Source organism: Lontra canadensis, unplaced genomic scaffold (genome assembly GCF_010015895.1).
Source record: "Lontra canadensis isolate GAN:19392208 unplaced genomic scaffold, GSC_riverotter_1.0 scaffold4, whole genome shotgun sequence".
NCBI classification, from domain to species: domain Eukaryota; kingdom Metazoa; phylum Chordata; class Mammalia; order Carnivora; family Mustelidae; genus Lontra; species Lontra canadensis.
This window is the reverse complement of record NW_022630998.1, coordinates 31,876,663-31,892,178: the sequence shown is the minus strand read 5'-3', so window position 1 is coordinate 31,892,178 and position 15,516 is coordinate 31,876,663. Positions and strand designations below refer to the sequence as shown.

General features: G+C 45.8%; 1 protein-coding gene across 1 annotated transcript in view; it reads left to right on the top strand.

The window, feature by feature from the left end:
* Positions 1-15,516, top strand: part of RASGRF2 (Ras protein specific guanine nucleotide releasing factor 2) — a 247,608-nt gene that overhangs the window by 209,799 nt on the left and 22,293 nt on the right. Inside the window, exon 19 of the mRNA XM_032847493.1 lies at positions 13,926-14,038. Within this exon, the coding sequence (XP_032703384.1) occupies positions 13,926-14,038 (113 nt within the window). The remainder of the gene's footprint in view (positions 1-13,925; positions 14,039-15,516) is intronic.

Sequence of the window (15,516 nt, the reverse complement as noted above, 5' to 3'; positions counted from 1 at the left end):
CTCAACTCCTTCCCCGCAGTGTGCTAGAATGCCATTCTGGAACCTTAGGTTTTCCTTTAGTAAGTCTTTCCTTTGGTAAGACTAGGATGCTTTTTTTTTCCTGATTCCAAAAATTTTCATCTGTTATACATTCTGCCCTAGTTTCTCTTCATTTTGTTATGCCTTTTCACTCATTTATTGCCTCTCATGTTGAAAGGAAGCCACAAGGCCTGGCTGGGTTCCTCCCATATGCCTTGTCTATGGGTTAGTGGAAGCAGGAGCCCAGAGTCAGGACACACGTGTTCTTCTTCCAACTCTGCCACTGTATCTTCTGTGGGGCCCGATTCTGTCCCTCGGCCTCACTGGGGGTGAATATTCTCTTCTGAGAATGAGAACAACTGTCCATCTCTTGCCTCCCCCAAGGATGTAGTGAGGGTTAAAGGCAACATTGAATCAAGAAGCATGAAAGACATAAAGTCCACCATAGGTGGGTGTGACCAGATCCCTTCTAGCTAAGGACAGGAGATGAACATTTCATCCCAGTACAAGGAGCCTTAGTTCCCTGCAGACCCAGCTTGTCTCCTTCATCTTTGTGTCTGCTTCCTCAGGACTCTGCCATGCTGGGCACCTGGGAGATGCCCAGGAAGAATTCTCAAAGCCAGTTTATGCATTATCTCCAGGAGGCCATCTGCAAGCATTTATAGTTCCCGAAGTCAGCCAAGACAGAGACTAAAGCCACCAAAGGGACCAGAAATCAGGGCTGTGTGTGTAGAAAATCTGAGAGAAAGAAGTGTTCTCATTAGGTGTCTGCACACTTCTCAAGTGTTTCCTGCTAGGAGGCCTCATGTGTCATTTGCACAATTCCAAGCTGTCTGCAGGTTTCGGGGCCACGGTGCTTTTAACCATGTGCTCCCGGGCTGCTTTGTCTTCTGTGCACAGACAAGAGAGGGCAGGGCTTTGAGGCTGACCTCAAGTGTGTGTGTTAGAGGCCTGGTATGTATAATCTGTAGCAATTTTGGGTTTCCTGCATTGCCTTATTGATCCACTGATCCTGGAGAGAGACTCTGTCCAGTTGTTTGAGGGATCCTACAGACCACAGAACAGTACTAAGGAAGGAGCCTGCAGTGGTGTCTGCAGGTTACGATCTGTGCACTCTGACTTGGTACCATGGGAGGGACACCCGGCCAGGAATGAAATGATCCCTCGTTTTCTTAACTGTAGGTTAGGGGGAATGTTTTAAAAGCATGAGATCAGATAAAAATGACCTACTCATATAAAAATCTCCTTCCCCACGGAACTCATGGACGAACTATTGCTACTTCCTCTCTTTTCCCTCCTTCATTCATTCACTAGTAAGAATTGATCCCTAGAGGGTGCCAGACACGGGGTAGATGTGAGCGTGAGAGGATCCAGACGTTGCCTGAGTCAGGGGAGCTGGCCTTTAGTGTCCAGTGGAGAGGACTCCAGGAATCCCACCACGTGCCTCACAGGAGTTAGCCACCGTCCGTCTACCACATCCAGAGCAGGGCCCAGCTCCACCTGCCCTGGCATGTGGAAGGGGAAGCAGGGAGTGGAGAGGAGGTGTTTTGGGAAAAGAACAGGGGACCTTTAGGGAGGCTTCCAGGCTGAAGGCAGGCCAAGCTAGGCCAGGAAGGAAATGTCTTACTGGACTGAATGGGGAACTTGGATAATGTATTGGACTGGCCATTCTGATTGAAGAAGATAGAATTCTGTACCTAAAAGTTCTCAAAGACGTTGGTGCCTGCCCCAAAGCTATGTGCAGGGTGGGGAAGGATAGCGGACAGAGCAGTTTAATGGGATCGTTGAACAGCAGTGCTGCTGCTTGATGACTACATCCTTGTTTGTGGCACAGAAGTACAGGTCATGTGGGCGAGCAGTTTCACAGACTGTATCAAAATGACTCAGCTGTTGGGTTTCTAACTCACTAGTCCTCTTACACTCATTGTTTGGGGAACAAAGAGAGCATGCATTTAGCTGATGAAGAAGATCTCTCGAGTTTGTATTTCAGTTTATATGCTTTGTTGCATTTTACCAAGCTATTACATTCGTATAAGGGGCACTGAATTTAGGAGTGTGGCTCAGAGACTTTTTACCTTGAATGCACCTGTACGACGACTACCCTGATCAAGATAAGGTAGCACCCAAGAGGATCTTCCCAGCCCATGCCCCTCGTCTCGGGCATTTCCCAGTCTTCTGTTGGTTTTACTGTTGTTCTTACTGATATTACATACTTTCTCCATAGTAAGGATAAAACCCCTTATTGGCCAATGACACTCATTTCCCCCCGTTTGCTCTTTCACCGTGAGCGGTATGTATGATACTCTTTACGTACATACGTGCTTCTCCCATTATCAGAGAGCTTTATATGTAGTCCGTCATGTAGAAGTACACACGTACACACACACTCACACAGACCCTAGCGTCTGTTTGTAGAATCTATATATCTATAGATTATAGATATATAGAGGCAGGCAGACATTGTTACTCTGACCCAACCGGACCAGGGAGGCAATTAGGTCTCAGAGAGGGTCAGATACCGCTGCCCTGGTGAACCTTTCATAATGGTGGAAACGTTCTGTATCTGTAGTGCCAAGTGCAGTAGCCACGTGTGGCTCATGGAGCACTAGAAATGCAGCTAGGGTGGCTGAGAAACGGAAGTTGGGACGTTATTTAATTGAGTTAAATAGTCACATGTGACAACGAATGGCTCCAGTATAGATGCACAGTCCTAGACCCCTCAGAGGTACAGCTGTGACCCAGACCCAGCTCCCTGATGTCTGGCTCAGAACTCCTCCCTCTCTCCAGCAGGGCCCCCTTCCTCTGAAACAGGAAAGCACGGTCATCTCCGCTTGGCCCCAGCAATCAGCCTGCTAAAGAGGGGCACACCTCTGTGGGGTCTGTAGACAAAGCAAACTTTTAAGTAACATGAGTGTTGGGGTTTTACCAATCCCAGAGGAGATGGTGGCTCTTTTCCCAATAAAGGAACGTACCAATGAGCATCTTCGCGTTTGGGCTTCAAGCCTGCCGCTTCAGACCAGGGGTCCAGTGGGATTGTGCCTGGTTGACCACTTGAGGCTGGAACGCAGGTGCTGCTGGGATGTCAGGGACTTCGTGTGTTCAAAGACCGCAGGGATCAGGGTGCCCTAAAATGAGAGTTTCTACAGTTCGTCTCTTCTGTCAGTTATTTCGACAGATGACGGGGGGCCCTTTTTTAATTTTTAAAATTTTTGGCATTGCTTAGGAAGACACTAAATCTAGCATCAAATGAGAGCACTGAGTGCAAATCTATTCTTTGTTCCCAATCTGAAATGGAGGTTGGGCCAAGGATGAGCCTCATACAGGCTTTCAATGTGGGTGGGAGGATGAAAGGTGTAAGTAGTATCTGACTTACAGATCAGACTAAGCAGCTCCTGTGGACCCTTCTGATGGCACTCAGCTGCCCTCCAGCCCCACCGCCCTGCCCCTGGGCTCAGCCCCTCCTCCTCTCCACCTGGTCCTGCCCGTCGGCCGGCCGTGGGGGCGCTCTCCCATCCAGGCTCCCTGTCTGTTTCTGCTTTGAGCCATGGCTCTTCTTTCCACTGAACCAGTCTGAGCTTTGAGGCTGTTGTAATCATGATACAGGGCGCCTGGTCTTTTATAGGCAACTTGAAAACATGACCCCCCACCTAGAAGGCAGTTTCCTCTATGAGGGTGCATTCTGAGTGAAAAGACTGGCCATGTTTTTGTTTTTGTGTCTGTAAGCAGTTTTCAAATATTAAGTCATTTACCCCCTCACTTCAGCCTTTTAAGGGAGGGAAGGTAGATGTTGTTATCCAGCTTTACAGATGGGGAAATGGAAGCTTCGGGAGGGGAAATGATCTGCCTGAAATGACACAGATAGCAGGTGGCAGAAACTGCTTCCATACCCCAGCTGCTGGCTGCCCAGCACGGGCTCTAACCCCTGATCTCGCCGGCCAACTCTTGGAGTGCAGACAGCTTGAAAGCAAAATGTACAAAGCCACTTCTGACTCAAAAAGGCGAGAATATCATATGCTAACACTGACCATGCTTTTGCTATTTCTGAATCTTTCCTTAGGAAAGTTACTTTTGTCCCAGAATCTCTTCTGTGTCCCTTAAGCAAAGGATCTGTACGGTCTTAACCAGCCAGAGTGCTGCCCCCCTTCTGAAGGGCGGCACTTCTTGGATACTCAGACAGTGATTTATAGGCTGCCTGCAGCACTGGCCCTGGAGGGAGCTGGAGCTAGTGCTGTCTACGGTGAAAAGTCAGGAGACCCCAGACATCCCACCTAACAGGTGGATGAGGATGCTGGCCCCCTGCTCAGCAGCCCCAAAGTACAGTGAGGCTCCTGTCCCCTGCCAGTGGGTGTGGATGCGGATGCCGGGAACAAGGAGAGAGAATTGAGTTGCAGTGTGAGAAGCTGGCAGCTGTGAACTATTTCTGTTTAATGATAAATTCATTGCCTCTTGCTTCAGCCTTGCAAATCGTTGTGCAAAGGCACTAAATGGGAAGATAATCAACGGGATACACACTTCTTTATGTTAGTCTCGTCTTTACTAATTAGCACTCATTCGCTTCTAGTTGTCCACACCATTTCCTGTGGACCTCTGCATGTCCAGGCTAAGAAATCCCGAATGTCCCCGAGGTACAAACCAGTGTTTGTTCCCAAACTCTGATTTCCCAGGAAGGGAAGCCAAAGTGAGACGGAGAATGCTCTATTTGATTTAATTAGGCTAGCCACTTAAGTTCCTTTTGGCTTCTCCTGATTTCCTGGGCACATGGACTGGCACCTAATTTCATCACTTTCGTATCCGATCCTGCTGTATTATTATATATGTGCCTGCCCTTCTCCCCTCAGAACAAACTGTCTTGGGCATCAGACTTCACTTGAGTTCCTGGGTCAAGAAGGGCTCAGGTGAGGAGAGAAGTCTGGAAATCTGAATTCTAGTCTAGATTCCCATGTAGCTTACCATCTTCCTCATTCGTAAAACTGGCAAAATGATCTATAAGGGGTTCTTATGCACAAATGAATTGTCAGAGGGCTCTAGAAAAGATAAAATAAAATATAAAATCAGAAACTATTATCTGATTACTATGGATTTTCTTCTTCCCCCCCTTTTTTTTAATCCTGAAGATAGATTTTCATTTTTTAACTCTTTTTTTCCTGTGGTCCAGGCAAACAACCAAGTAAGAAGATCCGACTTCCTTTTACTACTTACCACAGTTGTCGCTTATCTTTTATACATCCCTATTGTTAGCCTTTAAACTATCCTTAAGCTTTCCATGCGTGTCTTTAAAAACAAGAAAAGAAAACTTGGTGAGAAATTAACAACAGGATTTATTTAAGTCTGTGTGAAACGGAATTAAGAGTTTAGGGAACCAGTGTGTTAAATGGAACTTATTTTCAGTTCCCATTGTTCCCAAGACAGAAATTTAGCTTTCTCCGTAAGACCAGCAGGATTCTTTAACCTTCTGTGGATGGGTTTCATGGACAGAAAACACTGAGAAACACCATATGGGATGTTACATACATCAGTAGCTTCTTACATCTTCCACTTTGCATTCTACACGCTCGTAATCACTTGTGGACCTAGGAGGTATTTCTGGAGCCCCGTGGCATGCAGGACTGGGTTCTCAGTCCCTTCTCTGGACCCCGCCCCTGTCCCCCAGGACTCAAAGGAGCCAGCTCAGCACTGGGGCATTAACAGGTTTGTTCAGGTCTTATTTATTTATTTGTTTGTCTGTTTGTTAGAGAGAGAAAGAGAGCACAAGCAGGGGGAGCAGCAGGTAGAGGGAAAAGTAAGCTCTCCGCTGAGCAAGGAGCCTGATGCAGGGACTTGACCCCAGGACCCTGGGATCATGACCTGAACTGAAGGCAGACACTTAAGCGACTGAGCCCCCCAGGAACCTCTTTGTTCCGGTCTTAAGGTGTTGCCTACCTACTGTCCTTTTCCTTGGGCTTCATCTCCTGCTCACTCTGCTTCTGGATGTCACCAACCTGTATCTCTTAATGTCTTTGCATAATGAAGTTTCTTCCTGGATGAATGTGAAAGGTTCTACTTCTGCCACACTCCTGACTCTGAGTGTGTCTTCTCCATGGAGAAAGGGATGAGGTTTGCCTCCCAGCTTCCTTTACCAGTCTTTTCCCCTTTTATGGGTCAGGACACGGAGAACAAAGTATAACTTATAGACCACTCTTCACTAAGGCTTCTTCTCAAGTTAAGGTCAATGATAATTTTGTTGGCATGTGGCATTAATTAATGAAGAAAATTTTAAAAAATCAAGATTAAAAGCAGGCCTTTCCAAAATGTTATTTTTTCCCCTCTCCAATCTTTGTCATTGTCTTGAAAGCAACAATCCTATCAATTAACCACCTCTCTAGAAACCAGTGGAAAACATAGCACTTGGAAAATTATTTCCTTCTTCTGATAAATGCTTTTTAAATGGACTGATTCTTCTGAGATGTTATGTGATTTCAAGGTTGTGGGCCGTATTTAAAATTCTTCTAAGCTCAGCTGTCCAGGTCTAAAGGCTGGATATTAGCAAGTCTTCAAATGCAGAATCATTTGTTGGAAAATGGTCGAATATATTATTTTCTGCATGGTTTCTTCCTTCTCACTGAGTTGGTGTCATTCATTGCCATTTGCCTCCCCCTGGTTATTTTTGTTCTAACATATCTTCCACATTTTGCATTGTGCCTTCCTCTAGTAGCCTCCCACCTCACATCTGCTAAAATAATTTCCCCAAACGCCAGTTTAAGAAGAATTAGGTAACATATTACCACACATCTCAAAGTCAAGTAGCCTCCCTAGAACTTTTGTCCGTTCATTCAACAAATATCTGAACCCCCACCAGGAGCACCTGTACTTACCATATTTGGGGCTTAATTGTATCTGGGATTTATCACCTCTTCCTGGTGCATACGTCGCTGCATGCTGGTCAATTACACATTTTCTTTCTTTCTTTTTTTTTTTTTTAGTTGCACATTTTCTATATATTCTGTTTCTCTTTGGAGATTCTAGGACCTTAGGAGTAAGTGTTCAACAGGTGCTGGAAAGTTTGGAATTACTGTGGAGTTGCCCTGTAGGGTTTTATTCCAAAGGTAATGCCCTTCCTTATGTTTTTTGAGTCAGTTGTTCCTTTTGTAGGGCAAACAAAGAGGCTTTTAAAATATCTTTGTAGTTGGGTGATGGGAAATGCTGGAAAACCCTGCCTTTCACTTTTCCAGTGACAAAATGTGATTCAGAGTCAAGGTTACCCAGAGGTGGCAAGAAGGCTGGTTGACCAGGGGTGGTGGCCAGTGGACAAGGCCACACATGTGCTTTGCAGGGTCTCCCTTGCCAGTTGTTAGCCAGCACTACCTGCCCTGGGATAAGGTTTCAACATTTACCTTCTGAATAAGGTCTCCCCTCCTCAAAAGAACTGAAAACCACACTGGTTTAGAGGATTGTTATCCCTGGTTCATTAAAATGAGGAATCCAGAAACGTGTCCTCAACCTACCAAGGTTGATCTTGGGAAGATCACTCAGCACCTGTGCTGCAGTTTCCCAGGTGACAAAATGGCCCAGACCTAACCTAAATCTACACCACAATATAAATTCAGCTCTTCGTCTTCTGTAGTCAAAGAGAACAGCAAACACTAGCATGCTTTTCATTGCCTTGAAAATCATTGTCAGGGCGCCTGGGTGGCTCAGTGTGTTAAGCCTCTGCCTTCTGCTCAGGTCATGATCTCAGGGTCCTGCGATCGAGCCCCCACATCAGACTCTCTGCTCAGCAGGGAGCCTGCTTCCCTCTCTCTCTCTCTGCCTGCCTCTCTGCCTACTTGTGATCTCTGTCTGTCAAATAAGTCAATCAAATCTTTAAAAAGAAAGAAAGGAAGAAAAGAAAGAAAGAAAATCATTGTCAAACGCCAGGCTCTTATTTTTGAGTCTAACACATCCCAAACCCCTTCTTTATGAGCCCACTGTCCCAGGTTTTAAAATTATTTATGTGGTTTTACTCCCTTCTGCAGTTTTTCTACTTTCCTTTTTAAAACTCTGGCCACAGTTGGGAATAAACTGTACTGATTACAGTGAGAAAATTATTCTTGCAATTCTCTTTACCCTCACACTGTGTTTATTGAATCAGATTTTCCCAGTGTCCTAGAGTTCCCTTGGCCATGCATAGCGTATTACTAATTACTGCCCTGCTCCCCTGAAAGAATGAATGTAATTGCCCGCGTCCCTCAGCCGTCATCAGGGATTTAGTTCCAGGGGGCTGGAGAATCTGATTTATTGCATCACAGATTGTTTTGCTGTTGTATGATCTAGTCTTATTAATACAAACCTGAGTTTCAAGATCTCTATCTCAGATGGGTGCTAGTTAGTATAGGTGGGAAATAGCTCCAGCAGGGCAGTCAGCGTCTGATAATGTCTTTTCAGCCCAAGCTACCAGTGCTAGATCACTGATAGCCACTGTTTTTGGACAGTCAGGTGTTAGCAGTGAGAAACTCAGGTGTTCCGTAGACACTGCCGGGGGTTGAGTCCTGAGTCTGCCGCTTGCTATCTGTTGTGACTTTGAACAAGATACTTGGATTCCCTGTACCTTGACTTCCTTGCTTGTAAAATGGGAATAATAATGATTGTAACTGTATTAAATTAGATCATAATTAAAATACCATCTGGCATGTGGGGAACTCTCACAAAGTTTCAGTTACCCTAACGACCCCAGGAACTCCACTAACCTGGGTGAGGGAAATACTGACTTTCGAATCACTGATAAATGTGTCGGAGCAGAGTCAGTAAATCTTGGTAAAATAAAACTCCTCTTGCCATAGCTTGTGTCTTGAGGGGGATCTAACGTCATTGGCTGGTAATCTCTTGTCCCTAAGCATTTGCCGAGTTCCCTGATAGTCCAGGTGAGCTGTCCCCTCTTTGCAGGGGTTCCCCGAGCTGCATTTGCAGGCCCAGAACCTCTCCTCCGACTCAGCAGGGCAGGGCCCGGCTCCCCGCACCACCCCCCCGCCCCCAATCACAGACCCCTCTCCCCAGGCTCTAGGGGTTATAATGTTTGCTTCATCTGCCCATCGCCCACACTGCTGTCCTCTGTTTTGCCTTCCCCCGCCCCGAGACGTCATAAACTGAGGTGCTCAGGAACTGCTGAAGGAATAAGAACTATCCTGTCCTCTCCAGAGACTGAAATGTCAAAGTCTCCCATTTTGCGGGCTGTCCGCCTTTGGAAGCCGGGTGGTTTCTTCTTTCTGATCTCCTGTCTCCTCATCTCTGCTTCAAACATCGGAAAACCAAAACTAACCTACATAAGCTGTTGCTGGGATAGCTTGGGTGACTGCCTCAGCTCCTGTTGGACGCGGAGGGCTCGCTGATCTGGGGCACGAGGGAACCCGACAGCAGGCAGCTTCCCGGCTCAGGGCTTGGCTCGCACTGCGCTCTGCGGTCTGCCAGGTCCGAGCACCCAGGCGGTGTGGACTCACGCAGAGCCGGACGACCCAGGAGCGCCATCTCGTGGGCGCCCCGATTGTTGCCTCCGAGAAGGAGCCAGTGTTCTTCTCCGGTTTCCCCCCGCCCCCCAACGAGGGTTCTCATTTCCCATTCAGGGCCTGGGGAAATGCGACAAAAAAATTAGATTCCAGATAATTTAAAAACGGCTGTCAGGCAGACTTATTATGAATAGTCTACCTCTGGATTTAAATAGGGCAAGTGGCTTTTAGCTGCTCTAGATTTCTAGTGAAGTGGTAGCTATTACGTTTTGAACGGGGACTTTCAGATAGCTAATTCTGCATTTCACATGCGTTGGTAAAAAAAGAAAATTTTCCATTCTAGGTAGTACATCAGAGGATTTGGAATTTTTTTTTTTTAAGTCAGTTTTTGAGGCGTTGTTTTTTGCATGAATTAAAAAAAATACACAGTGGCAACTCTTGCTACTGAAAATGTGATCAGCATCACCCAGGAGTTCATTAGAAAAGTATCCTTGTTCCAAAACTCCTGCGTTAGAATCTGTGGTGAGGGGCCCCTGGGTGGCTCAGTGGTTAAGCGTTTGCCTTTGGCTCAGGTCATGATCCCAGAGTGATGGGATCGAGCCCCGTGTCAGGCTCTCTGCTCTATGGAAAATCTGCTTCTCCCTCTCCCTCTTTCTCTGTGCACTCTCGCTCTCAAATAAATAAAATCTCTTAAAAAAAGAAGAATCTGTGGTGAATTGTGGGCCTATTGGCAGATAGGAGCACAGGTTATCGGAGTCAGAGGGACCACCTGTATTTTTGTCCGCTTGCTGGTACCTCCGTCCTTGTCTTGTCTCCCCAGTATGATCACATCCCTTCAGCCTCCATGGCCTACCTGTGACACAAGATCATAGGTTCCTGCCGTGTCTGCTCCTGGGTCAGCCGAGCGACAACTGAAATCATGCACAGCTGGTCACTTTGAATGTGAGAAAAACCTGTGCAGATGTCAGGGGAAACTATGTGTGAGAATTCTTACATTTCCTACTCAGCCGTCCCTGGATAGTGTGCTTTCCTCAGCTACATCACCAGCAGAGTGAATGCTCACCTCTAACTTTCATCATGCCGCCAAGAGTGTCTGGTCAGATTCCACCAAGGTTCCAAAGGGCGCTCTCGAGCTAGTCTTTCCAGAGCTCAGAATAATAAAATCACATTTTATTTTCCTTAATGAGACCTTTCACACATCTTGCCGTCCTGGGGTCTCCGAGCTGTTTTCCCCTGTTGAGCCCAGGATGGGGCAAAGCAGGTACTCAGTGGAGCTTGTTGATGAAACTGCTAATTATCCCTCAGCAAGGACCAGACACTGGCCTGATGTCCTTCCCACTAAGCCACTTATGATCGTCAGATGATGTGCATCGTTAGAGAGACTGACACAGCTACGGGAGGACTCTATCATCTCAATAATAAATACCAATATTCATTAAGGAAACAGACTCCCGATGGCTGAGAAATCCTCTGGTGGTGCTCAGAGATTGAAGTTAGTGGGGTATTAGCTGTTTACAAATACTCCCCCCGCCTTGAAATGCAGGAGGGGTTGGACAAATTAAAAACACAGTAGCAAGATATGACTCTCTTTTCCCTGCATACATTTTTTATTTTTTTAAAGGTTTTATTTATTTATTTGAGAGAGAGAATGAGAACGAGAGAGAGTGAGAACGAGAGAGCACATGAGAGGAGAGAGGTCAGGTGGAGAAGCCGACTCCCTGCCTAGCAGGGAACTGGATGTGGGACTCGATCCTGGGACTCCAAGATCATGACCTGAGCCAAAGGCATTCGCTTAACCAACTGAGCCACCCAGGTGCCCCACTTGCATACATTTTTAAAAAGATTTTATATATTTATTTGAGACAGCGTGTAGAGCAGGGGTAAGAGGTAGAAGGAGAAGCAGATTCCCCACCATGCAGGGAACCCGATGCAGGGCTCGAACCTGGGATCCTGGGATCATGACCTGAGCCAAAGGCAGTTGCTTAACTGACTGAGCCACCCAGGCACCCCTACTTGCATGTATTTTAAAAGAAAAACCAATAGCCAAGAAGCTGTTGGGCAATAAATAGATGAAATTTTAGGAAAACCTATCAGCTGGAAGCCTGAGAATGCTAAGAGATATTAACCTCCTTGTTGCCCCAGGCCTGGGGGGCTCTTGTTCCAAAGAAGTGATACTCATTGTCAGGCAGTAAAACTGAAATACTGAGAAAAATTTGTTACACAGTTTTCCACCTAACTGAGGCACAAAAATATCCAACTCAAATTAGGGCAGACTGTCGCATTGTCTGCAGTTTGTGAAATTACAGATCCTTTTGCCCCTAATTTACTAAAATAGGAAGTGTGTGCTGTTTTCTTTTTGAGGGATTCATTCTGATTAGCAATGTTTCCTCTAATCATTTAAAAGAATTCAGAATGTCGGTGCTTCAAAATTTCCTTCCTTAAAGTTAAAATGTAGTTGTAATGAGTCACTTTGTATAGAAGGGGAAATGCACGTACATGACGCCTGCACATAGAAAGACAGTCTCTCAGAGTCAGGACCTTGCAAGCAGGACCTAGCAGTGTGCAGATCGTCTCTGAAAACCTGACCATCCCAGCGTGCCGCCTGTCAGTGTATTATAAGAATGCATTTAATAAAAGAGTTTAAGAAACACGATGTTACCTTTTTACATCTTTTTTCCAACGTTTTACCTTTAAAAACTTCACATCAAGAGAAAAATGCCAGAATAGGACAAAGAGCACTGATACCCATCTATGGTCACTCATAATAATTAACGTGCTCACCGTATTTGTGTTCTCCCTCTCTTTCTGTGTCCACCCTGCCCTCCCAAACAGGGAGCTGCTCTTAAACAGCCTCGGTAAAATGATCATATTCAGGACAATTTAACATTGATGCTATTCCCAACTAGTACATAATCTTGACTTTTGTCAGTTGTCCTAGTGATGCCTTTATGTCATTTTCCCCTTAACCTCAGATCTAATCCCCGATTCACCTGTCCCATGGAGCCGTGGTCCCCTCGGTGTCCTTTAAAATGGAACAGTTCGGGGCTCCTGGGTGGTTCAGTGGGTTAAAGCCTCTGCCTTTGGCTTGGGTCATGATTCCAGGGTCCTGGGATCGAGCCCTGCATCGGACTCTCTGCTCAGTGGGGAGCCTGCTTTCTCCTCTCTCTGCCTGCCTCTCTGCTTACCTGTGATCTCTGTCTGTCAAATAAATAAATAAAATCTTAAAAATAAAATAAAATGGAACAGTTCCTGTTTTTCTTTGTCTTTCAATGCATTAACATTTTTGAAGAGCACAATGCTTCCTCACAATGCAAATGTGAGATTATGCATTTTGAAGGAAAAAAATAAATGATGATTTTCACAGAGCATCACATTAGTAGGTACCTGATGTGGGCTTGTTCCATGATGTGGGCTTGTTCCATGATGTGGGCTTGTTCCATGATGATGATGGTAACTGATCACTTTGTTAAGGTGATGTCTGCTGGAGTCTCTCTTTGTAATTAACAAATCGTTTCTGGCAGGGGCCGAAGGGTACTCTGACACTGTTAATTCTGTCTCCCAATAAATTTCAGCATCTAGTCAGTTGCCTGATCAGTTATTACTGCTTTGGGCAAAATGGTAATTTTTTTTCTCTTTTGTTTCTTTGCATTTATTAGTTGGAATTCTACTATAAAGAATTCTCTTCTACCCTCTTTCTGTATGTACCTATTTATGTCTTTGGGAGCACCACTAGGGATTTACAGGTTGTTTTAATTTAGTTGGGTTATTACTTATCACTCTTATGATTCATTTTGATACCCAGCTTTGCCCACTGGGTGCCCCTTCAGTCTCACTCCTTGGCTTGCTTGATGCAGCCTCATCAGTCTGTGAATGTCATTTATTCTTTAGCTGTTCACCTGTCTGTATGGAGGTTCTTAACTCAAGTCACTGCCCAAATGACAGATTTTATTCTTGCAACAGATCTTTTTTTTTTAAGCTATTGCTATGCCCCAGTTACTGAACTGACACATGGTCCAGTGGGAAACCAGACCATTATTTCAGCCTTTACAATACAGCAGGTTACAGTAAGGGACACCTTAGGAACATCAGAGCAAAGCCCTTTTATCCCATAGGATTGAATTAAGAAGCTCCTGGGAAAAAGTTTATCACCTCCTAGATGTGCAAGATAAATAGAAATAAACGTGGGAGGAGGCCTGGTGGTTCAGGCTAAGGGAAGCACCTGTATCTTTGAGAAATTCCCACCCCCTGGGGAGCCTGTTAGAAATACTGACAATAGGACCCCATCCCAAACTAATGAACTCAGGATCTCTGGTGGGGAGAGCAGTCCTAGGGCCCATGCATGTTAATTTCTATACATAGCTTCTAGAGAAGTTATCATGAGAAATGGTGTCATGTGTCATAGAGCTAAAATCTTCACAACTAAAATTTTACAAGCTGCATTTTACTTTATAGGATTTTGAACTCAACAACGAACTAAAGATGAATGTCCTCAATTTGCTAGAAGAAGTTTTGCGAGACCCAGACCTTCTTCCCCAGGAAAGGAAAGCCACGGCAAATATCCTGAGGTAAAACGCGGTTGCAGGCACTTCCTAATGACGTGGGTTGATTTCTGCAATGTTCTAGAAAATAAAATCCTGTCAGACCAGGAAGATGGTTCTTAGACTTCTGGGGGCTGCCAGGAGTCTGCTGTCACCGCAGAGTGTGACGTATCTGCTTCTCGTTTCTGGGGCAGGTTGGTGTCTGTGGCCTCAGGACAACCTCTCCTAGGGGACCACATAACTTGTGTGGAGTGCTGGAATGCAGCTGCTCCTGTCCGTGGTCCTACAGTGGCTTCCTGACGAACCAAAAGTGAAAAGGAGGATGCCTTGAGGATCCTCCCCTGTGACCCCAGCAAGCACTGCAGAGAGAAGCAGCTCTCCTGCCGTCGCTTCTGGTTGTTGGTCATAAGCACGTGTTTATGAGCAGGGTGGTAGCATTTCTGTGAGAGTCCCATGCCCCTGGTTTGTGGATGTGGTGCCAGGGGCTAGTTAATATGTTTTCTCCGGCTTGTTTCACTGGTCCCGGACCAGTTTTACTGATGACTTCTTAGGTTGGGATTCCCGCATCATGTAGGTTGTATAAAAGCTGGTAGGTATGATAAAAGCTTGAACTTTGGGTTTCCCACAAGAGACGGTTTGTGGTTGGCATTACACCCAGCATCCAAACAGGTAACAAGCTTTCCTGTAGCTTCTTGAACTGATGGGTGGAGGTTTCTCTAGTCTGCTCTACAGGAGGAGGATGGCCATCAGTGGCTTTGTGCAGACATTTCAGTTACCGCTCTCCCCCTGGCTCCTGGCCATATGGTTAGTCTTACTCGGGGATGGGAAGCCCAGCATCTATCTGCTAGACCTGGTGGCTCTTTACCATTTTGGCTTCTAGTTCCATTTACAATCTTTGGAAAGAGTCCTTTCTTTCTTCTGACCTTGTCTATATTGTTTCTTTGTTTTCCAGAATTCAGTGTATAGAGGGAATCCATCTTAGTTCAGTCTACCATGTTTTCAGAAGCCACTCTCCAAGGCAGCGATGCCAGTATTTTGGCCTGCAACATTTTAGCAATTGGCTCCTAAGTCTTTCTTAGTTCCATCAGTTCAAGATCCCATCACCAGACCCTTCTTTGGTTTAGGGGCTCTTGCTGGTGCAGTGTGTCTGCCCCAAAACGGTGTGTTGACCTTCAAACCCTGAGTACCTCACAATGTGATTTTATTTGGGAATAGGGCCATTGCAGTTGTAATTAATTAAGATGAGGTCATACTGGAGTAACATGGTCCCCTAATCCACTATAACTGGTGTCCTTATGAGAAGATGGCCATGGGAAGAGAGAGAGACATGGAAGATGGCCATGGGAAGAGAGAGAGACATGGAAGATGGCCATGGGAAGAGAGGGAGACATGGAAGATGGCCATGGGAAGAGAGAGACACTGAAAATGGTCACAGGGAGATGGAGCAGAGACTGGGGTGAGACAGCTGTAGGTTGAGGAATGCCATTTGCTCACAAACCACTAGA